Below are 23,854 nucleotides of genomic sequence, written 5' to 3'. Positions count from 1 at the left end.
TCCTGTGAGTCAGATCAAGAAGAAAAACACGTGGATGGAAATCTAAGTTATCGGGTTCTCACTTTGACATGCAGAGTTACACTGTAGTTTAAAAATATTCATTATCTTTGACTTGGTGGAAGAAGCAGAGAATGAATGGCGGAGGAGACCGCCCAACAGGAATAAATCTATAACTTTTTTTGTAATATATTCCTTCAAGGTGGGTGCAGGATCTAGTAAAGAGAGCTTTAAAGAAATCCCACCTGCAGCAAATGCCTTCTAATGCCGCTAGTGCATATGTATATTATGGCTTGGTCATGTTATAGGTCTTAGCAGCATGACACTATTTGACTATGTTTATTTTCTGGTGTATTTTCTCCCTGCTATGCCCATTTATTTCTAAACAAAATTAATCTGACACAAATGATTCAAGACAAGTGTTTTTATACAAATGGCAGTGTATTATTTCATAATTACAAATGTCAGATATGGTACAACAACCAGTGATACAACTTGTACAAGAATTAACAATGACTGCAGTGGTTGAACGACATGACTGTACAGATACAAAAAAGAAGAAAAATCAAGAAGTCCCAGGCACCGTTTGAATACCAATAATGCATTTGTCATTCCTCCCTTCCTTGAAAATATCACTTATCTGACATATCTGGACTGAGGGGTGTGAAACCCCAGAAAACCTCCAGTCAATTATCCCCCAACTAGACTCAAGTGACATCAAGGAACTGAGGATCTCTCACTTCTAAACGTTGCCGGTGAGCGCCATCCCTCTTTTCAGGGGAGGACTCACCATCACCACCTTGGGGGAAGGCAGGAGAGAAGGAATGCTTGTCGTGTATTCAGACGGGGCCAACTCAGCTGGTCACCTTGCCATTTATAAAGTTGTCCTCAGATACCAGTGAGATATGTTGGCACTAGAAGGTCATCATTTACATATACAAGGAACCTGAAGTATTACAAACCGATACATGCTTGAGTAATAAAACATATGTATTTCTTTTTAAAACAGGCATTACAATGCACTTAGTGCGGACATTCAAAACTGTTGAGCTGTTTAAAGTTCCTTTATGTGAAGGAATTTCTCTCAGGATGGACGGAATGATAAAGAGGTTGAAAAAAGGCGGGATGTCACAACTTAAGTTGGTAATTGGCACATACGATAAAGGCTGACAGTCTTTCTTCAGTAAATTGTTCAGATAACAAAACAAGTTGGATTTACTTAATGTTGCTTTTGGTATCATTGGCAAAAAAGTTAAAGACACTTCCTATAGTCATTGTCAAAACATACCATAGTGCAATGAAACTAAACAGAAATTTCTTTACTGCTGTATGGATGGCATGAGAGTAAAGTTCAAACAATGACAGAGGCATGGGTGGCAAACGGTTTAGTTTCCCTGTGTGAGTGAGTGAATGTGTGTTAGAGCTTAGAGTTACATGTTAGAAATACATCATTTACAAGGGTTTTTTAGGCTAAAGAGCTAAAAGGCTAAAATCTACATAGGCAAGAGAAATCAGCTTCAAAATGTGCCTGAGAGCGAAAAAAAAAAAAAAAAAAAGACACTCAGAAACTCAAGTGACGACAAGCCAGCAACAGCAAGATGCACACGTTCGATTCCTGATTTTTGATAATGGAATGTGCAACAGGGGACAACATTTTTTAAACAAGCCTCCTCTCCAAGAGAGGGTTAGTTAACGCGATGGGGAATTATATCAATGCGTACCATTTCAAATGTCTCAAATAGGTTTGAAATTCACTTGACATTCATGTCCTGACATGATCTAGAACTACTGTATTGTTGTACTTCAAATGCATCAGGTTGAACAAAAGCTGCATTTGCATACAGTGTAATATATACGCACACACAGACAAAGCTAACATGTCCAGATTGGGTATTCACAGCATTAAAACAGGTGTTGGGGAGTAAACAGCAACTGCCTCAAAAGCAAAATGGCTTCAAATGCCTCTGAAAATGCTCATGAGAACAAACAAACATTGAACATGATGAATTCTGATGAGAACACATAACAGAAGATGCATTTGTTCGTGATCGGTTAACTTGGAAGGAAACACTTGTACGATGAAACAGAAAGTGCACAACAACTGCCGTTCTGAAAATGGTCGAGAGTACAATCTACACAGACTGTACACGGATGATGGGAACTCCGCAGGCGGGAATTTTAACCACAATTCCGCACATTTCTCCCCGTCTACGTACACACAAGCAACTGTCCCAAGTCAGAGTTAAAGGTGGGCGTTGATACGACTAAGAAATGTTATTTTCATCTAGTACAAACAGCTAAAGCCACGCGATCTAAACTGAAGGTCTACTAGCAGAATGTGTGGCAGTCAGGCACCACACTATCTGTGATCAACAGGCACAGAGGCCAAAGCAGGCTGTATCTTGACTCAGCACAGAGGCTAATGGCTGCTGACAGCTGAATCAATGGAAGTTAGCTCGATGCAACAGCAATTTGTTATCTAGATGAAGCCCTTGTCAGCTGCAGGTCAGATCTCCGATACAGTCCCATCATCATCATCATCATCAGTCTCTATGTTCCAAATAATTCTCCAGTCAACCTGTCCTAGGCTTTCTGGTATACTAAAAAACATGGGTGGTAATTCATTTTGGTATTTAAAAGGAAAGGATTTTAGCTTCGCACATGATATATAACAACTGGACACATCAGGGAAATATAAAACAAAGAAAAGCCAGGTAGTAGACCAAAAAAGCAGGAAAAAGAGATGAGACAAAATTTGCCTGAGTGAATAATGTAACAGACTTACCAGCTGTGCTCCCGTTGGAAACGCAGTCTGGGATTTTAAATTAATGTTCTGAGCCTTTTGTAGATGATGAGAGATTTTTGGAGAGCTCTAGGAATGATAATTATCAGGCCGTTTTTTTAATGGGGAAAAAGCCTCTAATAGTTCCGTCATATTCTAAAAGATTCTTATTGTTGCACATGCTGACTAAAAGATTGTCAGAAACAAATCCATGCCATCTCTGCTTAATCGAGTTGGTACAGGCACCAAGAATGCTGTTCACTTCACATGCCATCTAGTCAGGGGCTCAGGGAAGGACCTGGATTATCACTTCCAAAACCAACTTAAGTCAAAAGGGGGCAGGTGGAGATCTGGGAAACACATGGGAAGGCTTTAGCAGCATGGCATCAACATAGCAAAATTAGACTGGATTTATTCCCCCCCCCCCCCATGTTGTTTGGATCTATGCGCATTGTTCAGATCTACCAGAGCCTTGAGGGGTGCAGAGGCTAAGGGTTAATTTGGTTGGACCGGTTGGATCTGATGTGCTAACAACACGTCACGTTGGCCAAATCAATGACAAACATACAGCACATATAAAAACAAAAAAGGCCTTATGCTACATTGAGAAAAATAAAAAGACTACTGGTACTGTGCTTCTTAAAAAAACTCCCCAAGACACATTATCCAAACTCATTCCAAAAGAAAAATAAACAGGAAATAAAAATGTAATGTATGCATTCAAGTGGTACTTTTATGGCTTTTTGTACAATACAACCTTTAGTGAAAATATACATCTAGACATAAATTCAAGTACAAATGTACAAAATCTTTAAACTCATACTTTTTTCTTTAATTATAATACACTTTTAATACAGCTCATAAATACAGGTCAACATTCACTGAGTTCCTAAGATTTGCGCTCGGTTGGAGTTTGTGGTGAAGTTCAGCGGCGAAGGGCGGGGAGGAGGAGGCAGGTGGAGGGAGTGGTTTAAAGTCGTGAGGGCTCTTCGATCTCGTCATCACTGTAACCGCTCTTAAAACAGACCTGGGGAGGACCAGAAAATGAAGATATATCACTGACGTTAGCAGCTTTCATCACTGCACCAGCTCACATGTGCAAGAGGATGTCACATTCTGCTGAAACGCCGGCCTTCATAGTTTTAAGAAAACATAAGACAAGCAAAGGTCTCACTTTGGTAGAAGCACACTGTAGTGAAATTGGTTATTGCACTTTCAATAATTTTTCATAAGCATGATATTTGTTTCTTTACTGCGAAGAGATTTATGCTTCATCTTTGATTCATGTTCCATGTTCCTTTTTCATTCACCCCATTTTCTAGATTTTCTGGCAACTTACACCTGTGGTGAAATACATATTCTTATACTCAAAACATCCCATTGTATCAGACATAACTGTGCCAAAATTAATCCAAATTAGGTTTCATGTTTCTACGGAAAGATGACTCACTAGATTAAAATAAACACACACAAAAAAACACAAAAACTTTGTTTGTTTCAAAACGTGTTACCTCTCTGTAAATAGACTTGACCTCCATATAACCTGGCTGAGTAAATATGAAAAATTACCATTAAAAAATTACCTTAAAATCATGCTGAGGCAGTGGTGAGCTGAATATTTTTAATTTCAACTCCTCAACTCCTGGCAAATCTTATCTGCATTTTGCAAGGTAGAAAATCCCTTTCTTTTAATAAGAAAACTAAAGTCTAACTACAAGAAATGCAGCAGAAAAACAGCAGGCTTTTGTAAAGTGAGGGGGGAATTTCCACCACTGCCCCCAGTGGCAGTTCAGAGAAGCGTAGGGCAAAATAAAAAGGTCCTCTGTTATAAAGAACAGGTGGAAGATAGTGGAAATAGTCTGTTAGTGGAGTAGATCCTGTACCAAATACAAGATGACTGACAAACTGACAAACATTTACTGATGTGTCACTTTATCTCCCCGCACACCAGCTCAAGAAAAGACTCCTCATGTTAGACCCTCTGAGTAGCAAAGCAACAAATACAGCAAACAATATGAAAAGGGATTAACATGGGACTGAGATTTTCAACCCCAGGAGAAAGGAAGAAGAAGGGAGGCCTTATTCCAACCAACTTAAACGAGGAATGGCATAACTGGAAACAACAAGTTTCTCGGGAGTGAAGTTTTCACACGTTGCGTTTGGACAAGGCCTGGGAAGAAAAAAAGGAAGGAAGGAAAGAAGGAAGAGAGGAAGTACCTTAGCCCCCACCCCCTCGGACAGTTGGCGGAGCACTAGCACTTGCCTCTCTTCTGAACAGGCGGTAAAAGAAGCCTCTCTTTGGTGGAGGGTTCGGCCGGTTCACGTCCAGGTCCGAGCACAGCGTCCCGTCAGTCTCATAGACGTTGATTTCTTTGAAGCACTCCATCTCAATCATCTGTAAAGGACGAGAGGTCCACTTATTATTTCTAACAACACTCTCGTCTTTAGGGGTGTTGATTTACAAAAGGCCCTGGGTCAGCATCGAGGTGGGTGCCATTTATTTAATACACAAACCTCTCGACAGTCAGCAGACAATGGTATATCCACATTTACAACATGATAAATCCCTTTGCATCATACTAAAAGAAGGTGTTCTCCATTAATAGAGGCATTACAATGTCACCAGCGGTGAACTGCGTTGTTTCTGCCAGTTGTCGGACTAAACAATGACATCATCTCAGCAGACTGAGCGTGCAGTACCTCATTCTGCCACGGGATGGAGACACTGCCTGTGACAAACTTGTGGTAGAAGTCATCATCTGTGGGGTCAAGGTTCACCCCTTTGACTGTAGAGAACTGCTCGATGTCCAGGACGTCTTTACAGTACACGGCCCGAGGCTAAGAGAGAGAGAAAGAAGTACAGAGACAAAATATTTATTTTGGGAGAAAGTAGGAATACTAAAGCTGAAATGCTTGACATGGAAATCTTTAGACGCTTGAGGACTCTTGTTGCTTGTTATCCTCAGCGAGGCCCTAGTGACCTGAATAACCCCAAATAGAAAAGCAGATAACACTATCTACTTTCAGCTATTGATTTAACCTCGCGGGTCAGTCACTCTGCCTCACTCGCGCTGTTTATGACACTGAAACTGTCACGATTCTCTCTGTGAACAGCTTTGTTTAATCGTACAGGGAAACAGTCTATGAGTGCAGCAAACAATAAAAGCTTATTTATCCAGGCTAGGTAGTGGTTTGTGTTACAGTCCATAGTCACACATGTTCACACCTGAGAGTTTCTAATATGACATTTACTGTCCACCATTAAAGCAACACTAGATGTGCTAGTGATGATTACCAGTTGTCATAAATCGCAAGGTCTCCATTTTATCAGCCAGTTTGGAATTTCGAACGATGACACTGAAATCACACGCCAGCTCATACCAGATTAACTAGCTTATACTGGAAGTGTTTGTTTACTTGTGACAATGGTATTTCCTGTATGCCGATTTGCTGCTCGCCAGGATCAGGCAACAAGCTTTGAGCAGAGCCTGTATGTCCCGTTTGACTTTGTGTGTGTGTGTGTGTGCGCTGTTCTTACATCTGGGCTGAAGGGAGGGTCCAGCATGTTGGCCTCCAGCCGTTTGAAGTTGATGTTTCTGAAGATGGGGTGCTGCTTGACCTCAATGGCCCCTCGACCCTGGCAACCCAGTCGCTCCTTGGGGTCCTTGGCCAGGAGCTGACACGCAGCAGGAGGAAGAGGAAGAGCATGAGAGAGAGAGAGAGGAGATTTAAACACTGAGTTAGACCAAATGGTTTCGGCAGGTAAATTATAGCTTCATACGTTACAAATTTTCTCCTCAAATTGATTTCTATTTGAGCCGAGTTCTCTATCATGGAGAGGACGGGGCTCCACTGCTGACAGCGTTATGACTAATCCCTCTAGTTCAATGTATACAAAGTACACACATGGATGTAGTTTACATTTGATCCTCTTGCCTTTATGTATATGACCCTGTGTAATCTAATAAAGACTGATACATATCCATACACTGAGGGGTTAATGCACCACCATCATGGACAGAATTAGAGAGCTCTGTTGCTGTCTCTATGAGAGCTCCTGGATAATATTACCACCACACCACCTACAGTGCAGCAGGCTTATGAAGTGGATGAGTGCTGTTTAGTGGTTTGGCTACTAGTGGACACTCTCACTGGCCCTGTTGTCACCCAAAAGCTGGTGGCTTTCACAATCAACAAAGCAATGGCTTCTTGCCTTCTGTTTTACCACATCTCCCACTCTCACTTAATTTCCCTATGTTTCTCTCTTCCTTTCACAACTCCTGCCGAATTTACACACAGGGTTCAAAGCGGACTCTCACTTTCTGCTCTTGACGACGATTTTGGGCTGTGGCAATAGCCATCTCTTTCTGTTTCCCTCCCTCCTTCCTTATTATCCCCCCCCCACTCTTCCTCTCCCTGGGGAGAATCCGCTGAACCTCGGGTCAGAATGTTCCACCACATCACACAAAAAAAAAGTCCTGTCCCGTCCAGTCTGGTCCTGTCCCCTCTTGCACAGAGGCAGAGCAGCTCTGTGACTTCCTCAGGCAAATGAGAATATTTCAAGCCAAGTTAGCTAACTGATCTCCTTAAAAGTGCAATACATGAGAATTGGCCACCTTGAGGTCACACTCCCAACAAATAGGGAAATCAGTTCACCAGTGTAACTGCTAACTCTCTTCTGTTTATACATCCATGACTGTAACTACCAGGGGAGCGTTAGTGTTTATGGTGCTAGCTTAAGCCTGCTGGGAGAAAGGCCCGAGGCCAACTAGTTAGCATGTCAACTTAAGAAGATATCTCGACAAAACAACATGTAGACGTCTGTGACATATTCAAAACTATTTTTTTCCTTTCATTCTGTTGATAATGTTGGTTAATTTTTTAAAGATTTTCAATACAATTTGTTTTACATACTGCACCTATAATCCTGCACTTACCAATATTTTTATGTTAACAATGGGTGAAAAAAACTATCCTTTAAAAGGAGTTGCTAACAGTAATGACTTCACAGAATGATCAGCCGGCTCTGCACATCCCCTCAGAGCAATGTAGTGTCTTTCAGCTCACTGTTTTGGTTTTATGACGCAAAAATGTACTGTGTGGATTCACTCTCATTGCACTAATCACTTCTGTTTTCAGCGACAACAGGCAGGTGTTTTCAACAAAAAGCCTCTGATAAATCCACAGTATCCCACCTGTCCAGCACCAAATAACAGACTGACAAAGTTAGCAACAAGCTGATGGACATAGCAGAGCACTTAGCTGATAAACAGACCAAAATCAGAGAAAAGGGAAGGTATAATTGGAATTACATTCATTAAGTCACAAATATTCCAACTCCAAATAAATGCAAAACATATACACTGCTGTATAATTTATCTTAGACTGCCACTCAACCAGTGCATAATGGGATTAACTCCCCAATACAGTATTATAATTTAATCTTGAAATAGCTGTTGAAGGCCTCTCAATCCACCATCCCATAAACCTGATCCACCTATGTCCTTATTTGCCAATAACCTCAAAGAACCTTGTTCATTTTCTCTTTTTTATATCCACCTTTTCTCTCCTCTTCCACCCTTTTTCCTAAAGGCTAAAAGGCTAAAAGCCACAGCCACCTGTCACCCTTATCTATTGGCTCTCACCTGTCTGCAGATATCCTTCGCCTCCTCTGAGAATTTATCAGAGTACTCCTCCTGATCCTCGCGCACTCTTCGGTCCACCTCCTCCCGCTTGACGCGCTCCTTGCGCTTGCGGAAAGGCGACTGGCCCTGTATCATCTCAAAGATCAGGCAGCCGAGCCCCCACCAGTCTGGGCTGACAGTGTAGCTCTCGTTCTGGATCACCTCGGGAGCTGAGGACGGAGAAAGCAGAGTTCAGGTTCAGAGGAGTTACAACTTGAATCAAGTGATTCAGAGACATTTAGTGAAGTTTATACGGAGGTGTATAGAGCCGGGATTGGTACAGAGAAGGAAAAAGGCATGGTTGCAGACGTAGAGGAGTATCCAAACTCTTACCCATGTATCCAACAGTGCCCACTCGCCCTCGTATCGTCTCTCCTTCAGGGATTTGAACAGCAAGACCCAGGTCTGAAATTCGGATGTGTCCTAAACGAGACCCAAGATTAATTACTTAACTGAGATCATGCAGAATGTACACATTTAGAAAAATAAGCTTGCACATTACAAAATCAACTTGTTACAAACTGCCTGTTTTTCTCTGTGGTATGGGTTACATCAAAAGAACTGTGGAAAACAAGTCATATTCTCCGGCCAAGAAGTGTGCCCACATATTAGCCCACTCTGACTTGAATTGAATAATAAGAGGAAAGGAAAAAAATGTGAACATACCACGATCATCCAGGAGGATGTTTTCAGGTTTCAAATCCCTGGGAGAAAAAAAGATAATACATCATAGAGCCATACTGTTGATATGAAAGTTGAATATCACAACATGAACATAACATAAAATGTTAAATATTTGTATCCTTTATTGGACTTATTAACTTTGGCGATATAACATCGTCTTTTATTCCCATGTTTTCTGTTCTTGAGCTTTGACAATATTTCACGTGAATTACTTATTCGATTATTTATCCCCAACCTTCTTTCAAGCCAAATCATTGTCTTACTCAACTTGAGTGTAACGTCCAAAAAAGATTATTTATTATGAAAGCTTTACATGGAGCTATACTAACCGACGGAAAACTCAAACACAATTGTGGACTCTACTGTAACACATGCAGCGATCAATGAACACTGTGTCTACATGGGCCATGTGTATGCGGGTGCATCAGTGTTTATGTTAATATTACTCTAAGGCTTAACTGAGTGTGACAGGTATATGGTGCCTCAGTGAAACCAGCACAACATCATCTAGAACTTTTCTACTTGTACTTGTTCCAATATTACATGACTGCCAACACTCCTATGGAATGTAACACCAGAGCTGGGACAAATAATTATACAGTTAGTAAATATATTTGAGAACTTGGGAGAGACAGAGAACGAATGGTCAAAATCGAAGGAGCGGGAGCTGAGAAATCTTGACTTCGCTTAAAAAACTAAAATTTACCAAGATGCAACTGGGAAGCATCTTTCATTAGACTCTAAAAAACCCCACCCCACAACACCCCTTTGTAGCACTGGCTTTCTGTCAATAAAACATCACACCCCAAGCCTAATCTTTTTTTTTCCTTTTCCCTAAAGCCTTATATCCGAGCCTATTGGAGATAACCCTGATGACATCACTATGACATCATCAGGGTTGTTTTAAAGAGCTCCTTTCAAAGCCACAAAGAGACATCAGACAACTGTTTTTACTGGTGGTGCGTGTGATGACAAGTAAACTGAACTTCAAATGAGAGTGTCCCTTTAAACACTGGAGAAAAAAATTATGTTTCAAAAATAAGTTTAAAAACAAAACAAAACACTGAAATGATACTTTCTAGGTGACTGTGTCTTATATAAAGACTACTGACATATTTTTGCCTACAAATTAAACAAATATTGCTAAGATTAGTTTTTGCAGTGGGGGACATTAAGCCAGTTGCAGCCAAATTCTCTTGTACAACAACAAGCTTACGTAATGTGGTTCAGCGGTGTAAAGCTCACAATAAAAGTCTTCAGGGACAAAGATCCTCAAAATACCCCTGAAAGTTTTTCTTAAAGCCGCTATATGCTTAACGCTGTCCTGATATGTAATGACAGCATGGGCCTTTTTTTTCTGACAATGAAGATGGCTTGCCTACAGTATTTTTTTCTATGCTCCATCTCCTTCACTGTGTCCAACCCTTACGTGACCTAACCTGTAGACTATCCTCTCACGGTGCAGGTCCTCAAGGCCACAGCAGATCTCAGCAGCGTAGAAGATGGCCCTCTGCTCGTCAAAGCCGGAGTTGCCCATGTTGTAGATGTGGAACTTTAAGTCACCGCCATTCATTATGGTCAACACCAGGCACAGCGCATCCTTGGTCTCATAGGCATATGCTAGACTAACCTGGAGAGGGAGGCAAATTTGGGGAAAGTGGTAACGAGGGAGGTGAGGGTCCGGTCAAGGCGTTGGTGAAGAGGAGGGCATGGGGGGAGGAGGAGGAGGAAGAGGGAAGAGGAGCGGTAAGAGACAGGATGGCTAGAAGAACATGATTGTTTCACATGGTTTGTTCAATGCCCCAAATAATCATCCACTATCCCCGGTGGAATGTCAGGAATGTATACAAAGAGAAACAAAAGAGAGATATATCACAGACATGGAAATCCCAAAGCTTCTTCTCCACTCCTGACTCCATTGCTTCTTGTCCCTTGCCTCTAATCCCACCATCTATCTCTCTTTTCTCCCATCATTCCCACCAGCCTCCCCTCCGCTCTCACCCCTGGTGGGTCAGTGACACACAGGGTATGGTGCGTGTGCATGTGCCGTTGTGTACAAGCAGGATGTTACTGCCATCAGGAGGAATCCCATCTGCTCTGGACTATGTAGTCAGAGACAGACCACAAGAGGGGATGGGAAAAATCTTATGGGCCAAGTGGACACACACACACGTATATATACACATACTGTACTTGAACAAATATGCACTACAAGCCAGGGCAAACAGTCTTATGCACACATCCAAAATCATGTTTTTTCATTAGCAATGGACAAATCTTAGTTGGCATAACAAAACAACGCCTCTCACACTGAGCTCTCTGTCAGTGTCTTCTTTAAAATGTATAAAACATTGTTAAAAATATATATCCAAAATCCTCCCAACAACGAAAGAAGCTCAAAGTATATCAATTGTGCAATCAAATTACCACAAATGCGTGACATATATGATAACGCAAAAAGTCACTGAAATTAAAAAAACTGAAGGCAGTTAGTTCACAGGAAATGACTCAAATGAGGTGAATCATAACATCACCACAACCACTTTGTCTCCCATTGGAGTTTAGTCTGCTCAGGTAACGGACTGGAGAGTGAGTGGAAATTGGTGCTTACTGAACTTTAATCAGATATTTAAATCTCATTACACTCTTTATTTATGGAATTCTACAATCCCATGATGTGTAAAAACTGGCCACCTCTCAAATGAACATTCAAAACAATTAAAGGGCAGCATATCAAAATAGGCATTAACTGCTGCATATTGTAGCTGCCATGAACTAGTTGGCTCAGAGATCCAGACAGAGAGCTCAAGCACCGGAGGAGTTTTGGTGTTTACACTGCTAGCACGGGATATGTGGACATGGACTGGCTGGGGCTAGCTGGTTAGCGTGCTAAACATGACTTACATACACAGGTATTAAACTGTTATTCTTTCAAAATCCGCTGGTGATTTTAGTTGCAGATGTTTTTAAACAAACTTTGTGTTAACAGAAAATTAAATGCTGAGTCAAACTTGTGTGTTCTACCGCAACTTCCAATCATTTTCATTGTCGACTGATCTGTTGATTGTTTTCTCGCTTAATCGATTTGTTGTTTTGTCAATTAATTGTCAGAACTTGATATAAAATGTTGATCCAGGAAGACATCCTTCAGCATCTTGTTTTGTCCACAGCCCAAAGATATTCAGTTAATCGTCATAGATGAGTTAAGAAACCAAAACTGATTCTTAAAATAGCTGGCGTTTGATTTAATAGCTGACAACTAGTCGATTAATTGTTGCATCTCTACTTTCTCTACTGTTTCAATCCTTCATATTTAAACATTTCAAATGATAGGCAGCCAAATCTGCATCAGAGTGAGGTAGCTCTACCTCTGTCTCACCTGCTAGAACAGGGTCATCCTGGCCTGTGTCTCACATATATACACACACCCACACACTGAATATGTGGATGGGTTATTGGTTAAAACATACAGTGAGCTAGCAGTATGTATTGGCTAATAGTATGATGCATTGATCAAAAAAAAGGTAAAGAAGAATAGCGAGAGAGAGAAATGAGGGGTTTGAGAGAGCACTTGACTCTTCTCCTTGCTAGTGCTGTTTGGTCAGTGTTGCTAAGCAACAGAGCTGCTCTCGTAGGTAGAGAGGCACATGAAGAGTCATCAGTTCTGCCTGCAGCACAGAGAACACACACACACACACACACACACACACACACACACACACACACACACACACACACTATCATGTGCCAATCCCAGGTGACATGAGCTGCGAGTCTGAGGTTCTGGAACAAGCCCACTCCAGCCTGTGTGTGTGTGTGTGTGTGTGTGTGTGTGTGTGTGTGTGTGTGTGTGTGTGTGTGTGTGTGTGTGTGTGCGTGCGTGCGGGCGGGCGTGCGTGTGTTCATGTGTGTGCATACATGCCCATACACATGCTCCTGCCGTGACTCACCCAAAAACAAGGACGCGCATTATAGCTCACTCTGCATCAGAAACCGACTAATCCAACACGTAGTACAACTCAAACACAACCATTATCTTTAAACAGAGAACAAGAGGACCTGCTCTCTTACAGTCGGGCTCACTATACTGCAGATCAATATCAAAGCTCTGCACCGTTTAACAGTAGAACATCGTGTTCTACAGTATGTACACATATACAAAGTACACATTGCACACAGACCTCAGACCAGAAATTAACATGCTCTTCCCTCCTGCCGTCCTCACCACACTCCAAGAATGTTAAATGAGCACTTGCTGTAATTTTCTTGTCTTTGGAACAATAATTTTTTTTAAAGGAGCAAAAGCGTGAGCCAAAGCTAAGTTTTCTTTTCCTGCCCAAGCACCTGAGATGTTTTTTGAGCGTACAGTTGGATGAAATGGAAAGAGAAGCACACTTTACAAGTTTTCCAGCTGCGTTTGACTCCTGATGTTAACGTGCGTCGCCCAGCAGGATTAAACTTTTTTTTACAGAATTAAAAACACAGAGCACATGAACATGCAGGTACATATTTTAAAATCAGTAACTGACATGTTTCTTATCTTGCTATATTTTACTTAAACAAATAAAACATCTATAAAGGTAATAATACATCTAATACGGTCAATATTCCTTATTTCAGGTGTAGTTAAAGCACTGCTGTCATAGAAATTGTTGAACTTCTTCTTGAACTCCTCCTATAATGTATCATCTTACATGTTAATGGACTGTCAACTGTACACTTCTGCCCTTCAGTGCTATGGCACAACATGGAAGAAATGAAAAGCTCGGTGACTCCCTAAAAAGCGCTCAAGCTTGGCATTACAGCGCTGGCCAAAAAAACACTGCTTACTCGTGACTATGGCTCGATTTATGAAAATCCTCCATAGGAAAATCAGCCAAAAGCAACGCCACCATTAAGAGCTTGAAGCATGGTGGTAGAGTGGCAGGGTAATGATTTTTTTTTTTTTTTTTGCGACTAGCACACATGCTCTGTGCAGGACACTGTACTATTCTCTTCTACATGCTGCTGCTATATTATATAGCTTGAACTGAGACACAAAATTCAATGCAAGAGGCAAGACAAGACAAGTCATAAAGGAATGAGTGATTATCTTTGAAATGTATTGAGGTACTGATGATTTTGTGGTGTCTAGCCAAAACACCATGCAGAATTTTACCAATAAGGGACTGTAATCATTACCAGACGACCGGGGAGAGCAGTTTTAATAATGTTGCTGTATGATTGAACGTGTGGTGGTTAATGGATTTCTTTGCAAATCAGTTTCATCATGCTGCACAGAGTGGTGCTTCTCAGAATCATCTCTGAAATCTGGCACTTCCTCAAATTTCTTGCTCACGTCACTGCTCCGACAAGTCTAATTAGTGTCTAAACATTAGATTTGGCCTCAAATGAACCCCAGTCACGTAAAGGAATCTTACTTTACCCCTACTCACTAAAAGGAATCTACATGAGCTGTGACTCAGTTTGACAATTAAAAGTAATGTATGCATCACAGTATTCAGGCCACAGCAAAAAGATACAATCAGGCTAGTCAAATCAAACAGGGTTTGTTTTTTTTGTTTTTTTAACCAAAGTAGGCGCAGAGGCACGTGTGTGTGGGGGGGGTGTGCTCATTTTTTCCTTCCAACCTATGACACGCACCTGTCAAATAGTACACAAATATAACAAACAATCTGTATATTTGAGTCAAAAACACATCAAATCATTGTATGACAGCAAAACACATATCAAAATACATTCACAGATAATTTAAGGCTAACAGCACACTCCAAATGAAATCAAATTTGGCATGTTTTCACTGCAAACTAGATTTATTAACAAAGTTAATTTGGATTGTCCAAATGTCACGTGCAACTGCTTAATACTGTCATGTGACATATTTTTTTCTATCCCCTTTGTGGTTTTATCCCATCACCATTCTTTCCACTGCGGGTTACAAGCTTGTCCACCTGGGGCGGACGTCATTAAACAAACAGAACTCGAGTCACAGCAACTGTCTTTACCAGCTGATCGACAGCCTTTGCAAACACGCCATTCAATTTCTTTTGCAGGATCCTGGAGCCACAACAAACAATGCTCTCTCGCACACAGGACATACACTACACTCACACGCACACGCACACTCACACTCACGCACACGCACACGCACACACACACACACACACACACACAAAACAGGTACATTTCTCTTAAAAGGTTGAATAAGAAAAAGGTAGTACTTACTACAAAACTACTGTTAACTTTTTCTAAAATGCGTTTTTCGTTTAGTGCCATTGCTTCACCTTTTCTTTTCTTCACTCGTTTCTTTTCCAGCTTTTTACAGGCGTACATCTTACCGGTGGCACGTACTTGGCAGGCACAAACCTGGAAAACAAGCAGCAAGGAAACATGATCACACACACATGCACATAAAACACACACCTTTAAAAAGTACATCTAATGGTAGTTAATATGTCACACCACAGATTTCTCCACCCAACATTACAGGAGCGGGGGACATAAACAGCACAGCATTAACTGACTGTTAAAAGGCTCCTCTGTAGCAGCTTAAATCATTAACACTAACTGCTCATTTCCACTTTTTGAAATGTAAAGGAACATAATGCTGGGTCAGTATCATAAAAAAATCTTTATTAAACACAACACCACCCTACACTGTCAGGTATTTATACTTTACATCTGGACTGCAGTGACACTCACCTCGCCAAATCCACCTTTTCCTAGTACTCTATAATGTCTGAAGGTATTTTTGGTTACTGGTTGCCTGCAGGGATGGAAAGAAGAAAGAGAAAGACAGAAATGATAAGAGAGGGAGACAAAAAGAGACATTAAATAGCTGCTATGCCATTCTCTCAGACCATGTGATGTTGCAGACAGAGTAATGCCCTAATATATTATTAATCCAGCCTGATGACTGCTGTTCCCACCCTGCTTCAGTTACCCAGTCATTATGCAAAGGATCATCAATTATTTACCACTCGCACACAAGCTCTGGTTGGCAGCACCACCTTTGGGTTTTGGTGCACCTTCCCTGCTTCTGGTCTGTATATACGGTGTACAGAAATATTTGTTTTCACCTTGTGCTTTTGCTGGGTTTCCCCCACATTATACGGCTTGGGTGCAGCACCCAAGCTATTTTGGGCACCTCCCAATACCATACAAGTTTTCAAAACATGATGTAATGAGTTGACAAATTGTTACAGGCCTGGGATTTATATTTATTACAGTGATAGCACAATATGGCAGTTTCTACATAATGTTGCTTATCTATAAATGTACTATTTATTAATTATCATAAGTGTTACTTCCTGAGGTAATGGTTGTAGTGGTCCCAGTGGACTTCTTTAGCAAGTTTTGTACTTAATCTTGTAGGGTTTAGTTTATTTACCATCTGCTCAAGTGTTCTTTTAAACCATTCTGCACACATATGTGGTAGTACTAACAGTCCAATTTTTTTCTGTGTGTGAAGTTTTCTTGAAGGGGTACCCCTGAACCACCTGCCACATACATGCACCTAAGTCCTTCACACACTTAGAGAAAACGCTGCATGAGTATTTTTTTCCTATGTTGTCAGCATTTCTTCTGCCATTTAGTAACATTAGGTTATGCTGATTCTTTGTTTTACTATATTCATTAACAATTAACTTAATTATCTGTAGTTTTTCTCCTGTAGAGATAATGATCCATCCTTAAAAAAACATGCTATCCTTAGCAAACATAGAAGTGGAATGAAGTGGAATTGTCAGACAAAGATATGGTTTGCATGTGTGCTTCACTTAGTGTGTAATCTGCAGTGACTACGCACCTCTCCAACCATTTCCACTGCAGGAAGCGTGAGAAGTACATGGACTCCTGGTAAGAGGAAAATGGAGCTCCACTCAGATAATCACGAACTATTCTGTAGGGAGGGAGGGAGAAACAGGGTTGATGATTATTTAATAACAAGATAATAAAGATATAACAATGCAGAAAAAACACAAGTGTATGCAAGAGTTCTTGCCAAATCTTTCAGACAAACACACAGCTGGCCTGCATTCCAAGAGAATGCTTTTTAACCTTCACAATGACTACAAACACGCACACACATCCTCTGTATCTGACTAACCCCTGAATCACACATGTGTGTATGTTTGTGTAGGTCTGTGTGTTTGTGTGTGTGTGTGTGTGTGTGTGTGTGTGTGTGTGTGTGTGTGTGTGTGTGTGTGTGTGTGTGTGTGTGTGTGTGTGTGTGTGTGTGTGTGTGTGTGTGTGTGTTTAGGCATTGCCGGCTGCCTTGCAGTTCAAAGCCGTTCTCAGTGGAAAGACTGAAAAAGCTGATATACCGTGAAAAACGAAAAATGCCTTTGAACAGACACATTCCGCTCAATGCGACCAGGAAACAGGGGGATTTTGGGGAAACCGTGTTTTTACTGAGCAAGAGAATGAGCGGAACATCTAACCTCACCTCACACATGAAATTCACATGCAAGTCTCTCCAAATCTAAACCATTATGTCATAATTATGCAGAGCATAGTTCCAGACTTAAATCACTGAAAAACCTGCTGTAAGCTAAAGGACTGAGAGAACCGGCATCCTTGATGACACAAAAATACAGTTCTTTGAGGAAAGGAAGGGGTTGTGAAAGGTCACAGGCTCACCGTCTCCTGACCATACATCAACAGTCACTCCTCTGAGAGTTGTAAGAACATGACTCTTTGACATGACCCTGCTCGCCTCTCTCATATTAGTGTCCTTTTTCACTGCTTCAACTACAGATGTTGTTTGATTTAAATAAAATGTCCTCTTTCACGCATTCGTACCAAACAGACAGGAACTGAACTGTACTGAGGCAGGTTTACAGTTACTTCAAGGGTTAGCGAAAATGTTGTGACTATTATAGCGCCGTGAACATATTTAAAAGGAATGTCAGAGGAAAATACAAGTCGGATCCATCACTGTGGTGTGACAATATCCCACCACAGTGATGGATCTGACTCTTTATGGTCTGGACTTTGGCCCTTTTTTGGTATTTTCTATGCCAGAAAAATACCTCACACATCCATTTCATGAGCCAGGTGAAAAGATATTTGACGATTCAGTGACTAAATAAGTGAATCAGCAAATGTCAGTGATTACAGAAATGTCTAGTTAAGAGGCAACATATGGCATTAAGATTCAAAACACTAAATTCATAATAGTACTTTTTGTGACAGATATATCGCCTTCAATTGTTAAATTAATTCTAAAAAATACAAGATATCTGGCCAAACTATGATTGAATATTGGTGTAGAAGAACAAAACTAAAAGAAGAATCTAACTCTATCAGTCTGGTATTTTGTTCAATACATAGGAAGTGTACAGGCAAATGTGAGCTCTGCTTCAACTGAACCATGGCTGACAAGAACTGTTACTACTTTCTCTCCTACTGACCAGTGTGATCAAACTCTCCTCTGCCAGCCTACAACACATGACTGCAAACCGAAGTTACAGCACACATCCCTCCTCCACCACCCAAATGTTGAAGAGATGCTCATATTTGGCCAGGAGATTTTCCTTGACCATATTTTAAAATTACTTCATCACTAAGGAGGATGAGGAAAGTTGCCTGTGGTTTGCAGCAGCCCTGGGGTGGCTGTTCTTGGCAAAAGGCTCGAAAGTTGCGAGTTTCCACGAGGGGAGAACCCTCGGCTGTGTAAAAGAAAACTGAATTATGTCATCATGGGACCCAGTTGCCTTGTACATGAGCTGAACGTCCATGTGTCATTCACAGAGAAGTAGAAGTGCAGTGTCTTAACTATCTTATTAGTCTGTTCACAGATTCCTGAGCTCACAGGGGTCTGTACTAAAAGCATGTACATCAGAACTCAAAAGTGGTGATGTGCCCTGTAAACTCCACAGATGACGTACCAAGTTTTCAATTAAGCACACATTTCCCCGAGTATTAAGTTCTGTTTCAAATCTTCCATCAAATCCATTGCCTAAATGACTTAAAGGACAAGTTCCTCGAAAATGAAAATTCAGTCAGTATTCTATTCACCCCCATGCAAATAAAAAGTCGCAAGAAGTTTCGTAGCCCACAAAACAATTCTGGAGCTTCAAAGCAAAACGGCATTGCATTTGTAGACAGTGACTTGTTTTACAGTGTAAAAAAATAAATCAATAAATAAATTTGGCTCTATACAGCTTGTGTGGTGCAATCAAAGTTTCTGGAAGCCACAAAATCAAAATCATATGAGAATATGTTTTTTACACCCTTTGAAAGCTGAAATCTTCAGCTGCTATGCCAAAAGCATTAGCGCACACCCCAGCTGAAACGTTTGCACAAGCTCGACAGCATGTTCAGGCTGTAAATATTGTCTTTTTAAACCAATTTGGAATCTTTAGGCTTCCAGGGACACGGAGAACGTTGGACAAGCTGTTTCAAGCCTCTTTATTTAGCCTCTTAGTTTCCCATCTACTGCAGTTGCTTAGGAGACTGCTACAATGCTGTTTTGCTGTGAAGTTCTGGAAATAATTTGTGGACTACAAATCTTCACCTGACTTCCCATTGAGCATGAGAGTGAGTAGATAATGGCTGAATTTTCTTTTTTTGGGTGGACTAATCCTTTAAGTTCTTTTCAGCTCAGCCTCCCGTCCATGTTATCAGATCAACTGGCTTCACGTAGTCGTACAAGACAAAAGTGGCCCGGGACACTTTAAGAAAGGGGCTCCAGAAAGGCAGGAGCCTAGCCGTGCCTGGCTTGGAGTCGAGCCTCAGACAGACACCACTGGGAGTAGAAATAAACACAGCTACAATATGGCTTTTGTTACATGAAGGGAGAGGGAGAAGAAAAGAAAAAGAGGGGAGAAAGATCAGCACACAGGCCGTTGTCAAGCCGGCTGAAAAACAAAACCCAATGATACGCAGGCATTGAAGGCCATGCTTTACTCTTGGTATGACATAACCCGTATGTTCCACTGCAGCACAAGAAAATCCATGAGTGAGCTAATGCATTTCTGCTAGCGGGTGTGTGGCTCTGCCAAAAAGTCACGTTTCCACGTGCAGCACCATGCTTTCCTACAGGCTCTCCCTCCGAGAAGAAAAACTGAATAAGCCCCAGGGTCAGAATTACATATCGGAATAAGAAAATTAGAGAAAATAAAAATTCCACCAGGGGAATATAAATAATAATGATAGTGGAAGAAGTGATGACCCAACTTTAACAGGAATCCCATTCAAATATATCTGAAAGTGCTGTTGCTGCTTTCAGCAACACAAACACATGCCTGTGTTGTTCTGTGTTTGTACACTTTGCTCTCCTTAACACTTTCTTTTCACTCCTCCACACTTTTCCTTTTGCTCTCCTTTGATTACTCTCTTTTCTAACTTATTTCTGCCAGCCTATCACTTTCTTATTCCTCCGTCTGTTTTCAGTCCAGTCAACAAGTTTGAATGGAGTGGATGCTGCTCTTCCCACAGCACAAAGTGTGCAGCTTCAGTGCTACAATTCAGTGGCGTCTCACTTTCTCACACTATTTCTCTGCCCTCTTCGGTGGCCCTTTGACTACTCGGAGGTGTTAAAATAGAGATACTAGGGTAGAAGGGAAGGAAACAGATCCAACAGACCATGACCTTAGATGCCAAAGAGAGAAGACGGGCGTGTGTGTGTGTGTGTGTGTGTGTGTGTGTGTGTGTGTGTGTGTGTGTGTGTGTGTGTGTGTGGGTGTGTGTGTGTGTGTGTGCGTGCGTGCTCATCTTAACCACCACTTATCCCACCTCAAAATCCCCCTACCAGCTTGTTTGCTTTCTTTCTCACACAAACACAAACACACACACACACACAAACCTCGTACCATGTTTCCACACTGTTCATTTTATCACGTTCCAAACTCTGAAGCAAACCGTAGTAACAAACACAACAATGAAGAGAATAAGACAAAATAAACAGACTGATGTCACACCAACATTACTGCGTTTCACTAAACTATCCATGCCGTGGAAACAAATTCATCACGCCGTCATTATCTGTTCTCCACAGCCAGTGTGACCAGCTTCTGAACCATATGTGATTGATTTTATGAATCCAACTGCTCTGTAACAGCTCTCTACGTGTGTTTAGTAAAAACAGGAGCGCAGGCTGAGAACACAGTTGAGTATTTTCCCATCCATGATTCCCACTTCTCCTGAGTTCCTTCTAGCAGATTCCGGTTTTCCCCCGAGGGAAGGCTCAAGTGAATCAGAGGGTGGACGCACCGTTTCCAACCCAATCGGTCTTCCTGTGTGGCTAATACATGGGACTTCACAGCAACTCAACTCCTGGCTGAACTGAGGAAACATGGATCTGTTTTACTGAAGTCTGCCGACTTGTAGAGGGATGGACTGCATTGTACTGTAAACCATATTTATGCGTTATGCAGAGACCTATTATTATTTTCCTTTTTCTCCCTTTCCTTCAGTGTGTTATACAGGTTATTGTGCATGTAAAAGGTCTTTAAAGTTACAAAGACCAAAGTTTATGACAACAGGCGCTCCTCTCTCCCACAGGAAACACTGCACCTGAAGTTCCTGAAGCACCTTGCTGGTAGTCCCAACTTTAATATTTGACATCACATATGTCACCTTGTCACACATTTGCATAATTTATGCCTATCTTCACAGTAGAAGTTAATCTAACTACAAAGTGGAAACACAACAGAGCCTTCCAGAAACACAAATGAGCAGTGCTGGCTCAGGTTTGTGTGAGCTGACCATTCAGAAGAGGGTATTCAGGAGGGGGGCTTAAAGAGAAAGAAGCTAAACACAGAGCATCTCGGGCAGCAGGATGAATACGGGGCTGCGGCACTAGACAGTATAAGAAAACTGATGATTGATGACAATCAGCATAATATGTCCGTTGCCAAAATAAAATGTGCTGTGTAGCAGATAACCTTCTTTTAATGTAATCTGCATAAAATCTTCTGTAAAGATTGTAAACTGACAGAAGCTACAACAACCAATTATATAAAACCAGAACTTCAGCCAACTAGTCAGCACACAGTTCAGTTCAGCCATCAATAATGTAATAAATCAACACAAACACATGGAGTTAAACCCAAATGAGACAGGAAATGTGGAAATAAAATACAATATAATGCAGTGACACATACACTAGTAATTATTATTTCTATCATTAACACGGTAAATGTGACAACTTATCATGATATACATTCTAAAATATATCATTCAGCAGAAACTGTGACTGAGTTCAATTATTTGGCTAATACAAAGTTACGCTGAGGTGTGTGAATTCGGGGTAATAGTCACTGGTCTGTTTGCTTCTCCTGGCTCTCAGAGCAGGAAGCAGAAACACCTGCAAGAGTGTGTGTGTGTGTGTGTGTGTGTGTGTGTGTGTGTGTGTGTGTGTGTGTGTGTGTGTGTGTGTGCGTGCGTGCGTGCGTGCGTGCGCGTACGGGGAACACTGAGGTGGCTGTTGTTTTCATGCCAGCCATCCGGATGCTCTCTCTGCCCACTGCTCTTTTTCATTCGCCTCCACTGTGTGTGTGTTTGCAAGCCTGCATGTGTGTCTATGTGTGTGTAATACTGCGCCCAGGTGCCAGCTGCCTCATCATCACTAGTGACAGAGTGCACTGGTCCGCACAGTGTACAAACACACATGCAAACACACGCTTTCTGAAGGAACAGGATTCTATTGGTGCCACCGCATTTTGACGGCAAGACTCGATTAATTAATAAAAACAAATGCACACAGTCCGTACGCTTCAAACAAACAAGCACTTCATTAACAGACTGATCACAGCAAAGAGCTGCATTTCAGAACATCATCACAAAGAGTATGAAGAGGACCAGATGACCCAGACTTACTTGGTGCAGTCATTGAAGAGCTCCTTACACGGACTCTGCTCCAGCCTCTCCCGACACCCAGCCACGACATCCTGGGGTATGTCTGGCAGATGGGCTGCCGACTTGAGGGTCACAGAGAGATAGACAGAGGGTGAGATAAGCAGACAGTCAGGGACGTAAACAAAGTGGATGATGTTGTGATATGACTATAGTCATTGCTTAAGCAACGGTACAAAAAGTTATCATATAACCGTCTCTTCTACTGCTGTGTGTGAACGTGTACAGTCTGGCTAGTGCGGCATAACATCATGGATGTGGTTACACCTCACCTGTTGGGTCCAAGTTCAAACAAACTGCAGTTTGTTTTTACAGTTTGGTGCAGTTCATGTAGGGTGGGGACAGTGTTATAGAGCACTACGTTTTAAAAATAAATGTCTTGTGGTGTAGTTGTGGTGAGAAGACAACAGGGGAAAACAACACGGGTGTGTGTTATTTAACAAAAATAACATCTATACAGTTAAAAGTTCAACTTTACACTGTACAGCCACAAAATCCAAATCCAGCTCTTCGTCGTCACTCTTTAGTACAACCTATTTCCCTCACTGCATTTTTAGGTGTGCGCCACAATTTTTTAATGAGAATTTAAGTCTAGTTCATCTTGACCAATACTGCTAATTAACCAACCAAGACAACCAAAACAGGCAAGTTACCACTGCTTGATGCTGCTACAAAAGAGATGCACAAATTACACAAGCCATTTGTACCTATCTTTGGAAAACCAAGCATAAAGTTGATAAGGTCCAGCACATACAATACATGCTGCTTAACAAGTCATTAATAAATGCAGCATTGATTGACAGCATACAACCCTGATTCCTGATAAAAGTTATTGTCTTTCTAAATA

General features: G+C 41.4%; 1 protein-coding gene across 2 annotated transcripts in view; it reads right to left on the bottom strand.

Moving 5' to 3' along the window:
• Window positions 1–419: 419 nt before the first annotated feature.
• grk4 (G protein-coupled receptor kinase 4) overlaps window positions 420–23,854 on the bottom strand; it is a 44,443-nt gene continuing 21,008 nt past the window's right edge. The window contains exons 5-16 of one of the 2 annotated variants that reach the window (XM_037111891.1): window positions 22,972–23,072; window positions 16,955–17,047; window positions 15,850–15,913; window positions 15,373–15,513; window positions 10,587–10,777; window positions 9,130–9,167; window positions 8,797–8,886; window positions 8,425–8,633; window positions 6,318–6,455; window positions 5,480–5,617; window positions 4,997–5,174; window positions 420–3,806 (exon numbers count right to left, since the gene is read on the bottom strand). In XM_037111891.1, coding sequence (XP_036967786.1) covers window positions 4,998–5,174; window positions 5,480–5,617; window positions 6,318–6,455; window positions 8,425–8,633; window positions 8,797–8,886; window positions 9,130–9,167; window positions 10,587–10,777; window positions 15,373–15,513; window positions 15,850–15,913; window positions 16,955–17,047; window positions 22,972–23,072 — 1,380 coding nt within the window. In that variant the 3' untranslated portion in view covers window positions 420–3,806; window position 4,997. The remainder of the gene's footprint in view (window positions 3,807–4,996; window positions 5,175–5,479; window positions 5,618–6,317; window positions 6,456–8,424; window positions 8,634–8,796; window positions 8,887–9,129; window positions 9,168–10,586; window positions 10,778–15,372; window positions 15,514–15,849; window positions 15,914–16,954; window positions 17,048–22,971; window positions 23,073–23,854) is intronic. The other variant, XM_037111824.1, reaches the window with a different exon arrangement.

The sequence above is a fragment of the Acanthopagrus latus genome, chromosome 1 (genome assembly GCF_904848185.1).
Source record: "Acanthopagrus latus isolate v.2019 chromosome 1, fAcaLat1.1, whole genome shotgun sequence".
Classification (NCBI taxonomy): Eukaryota; Metazoa; Chordata; class Actinopteri; order Spariformes; family Sparidae; genus Acanthopagrus; species Acanthopagrus latus.
Note: the sequence above shows the minus strand (reverse complement) of the source record. Positions and strands in the feature narration are given on the sequence as shown.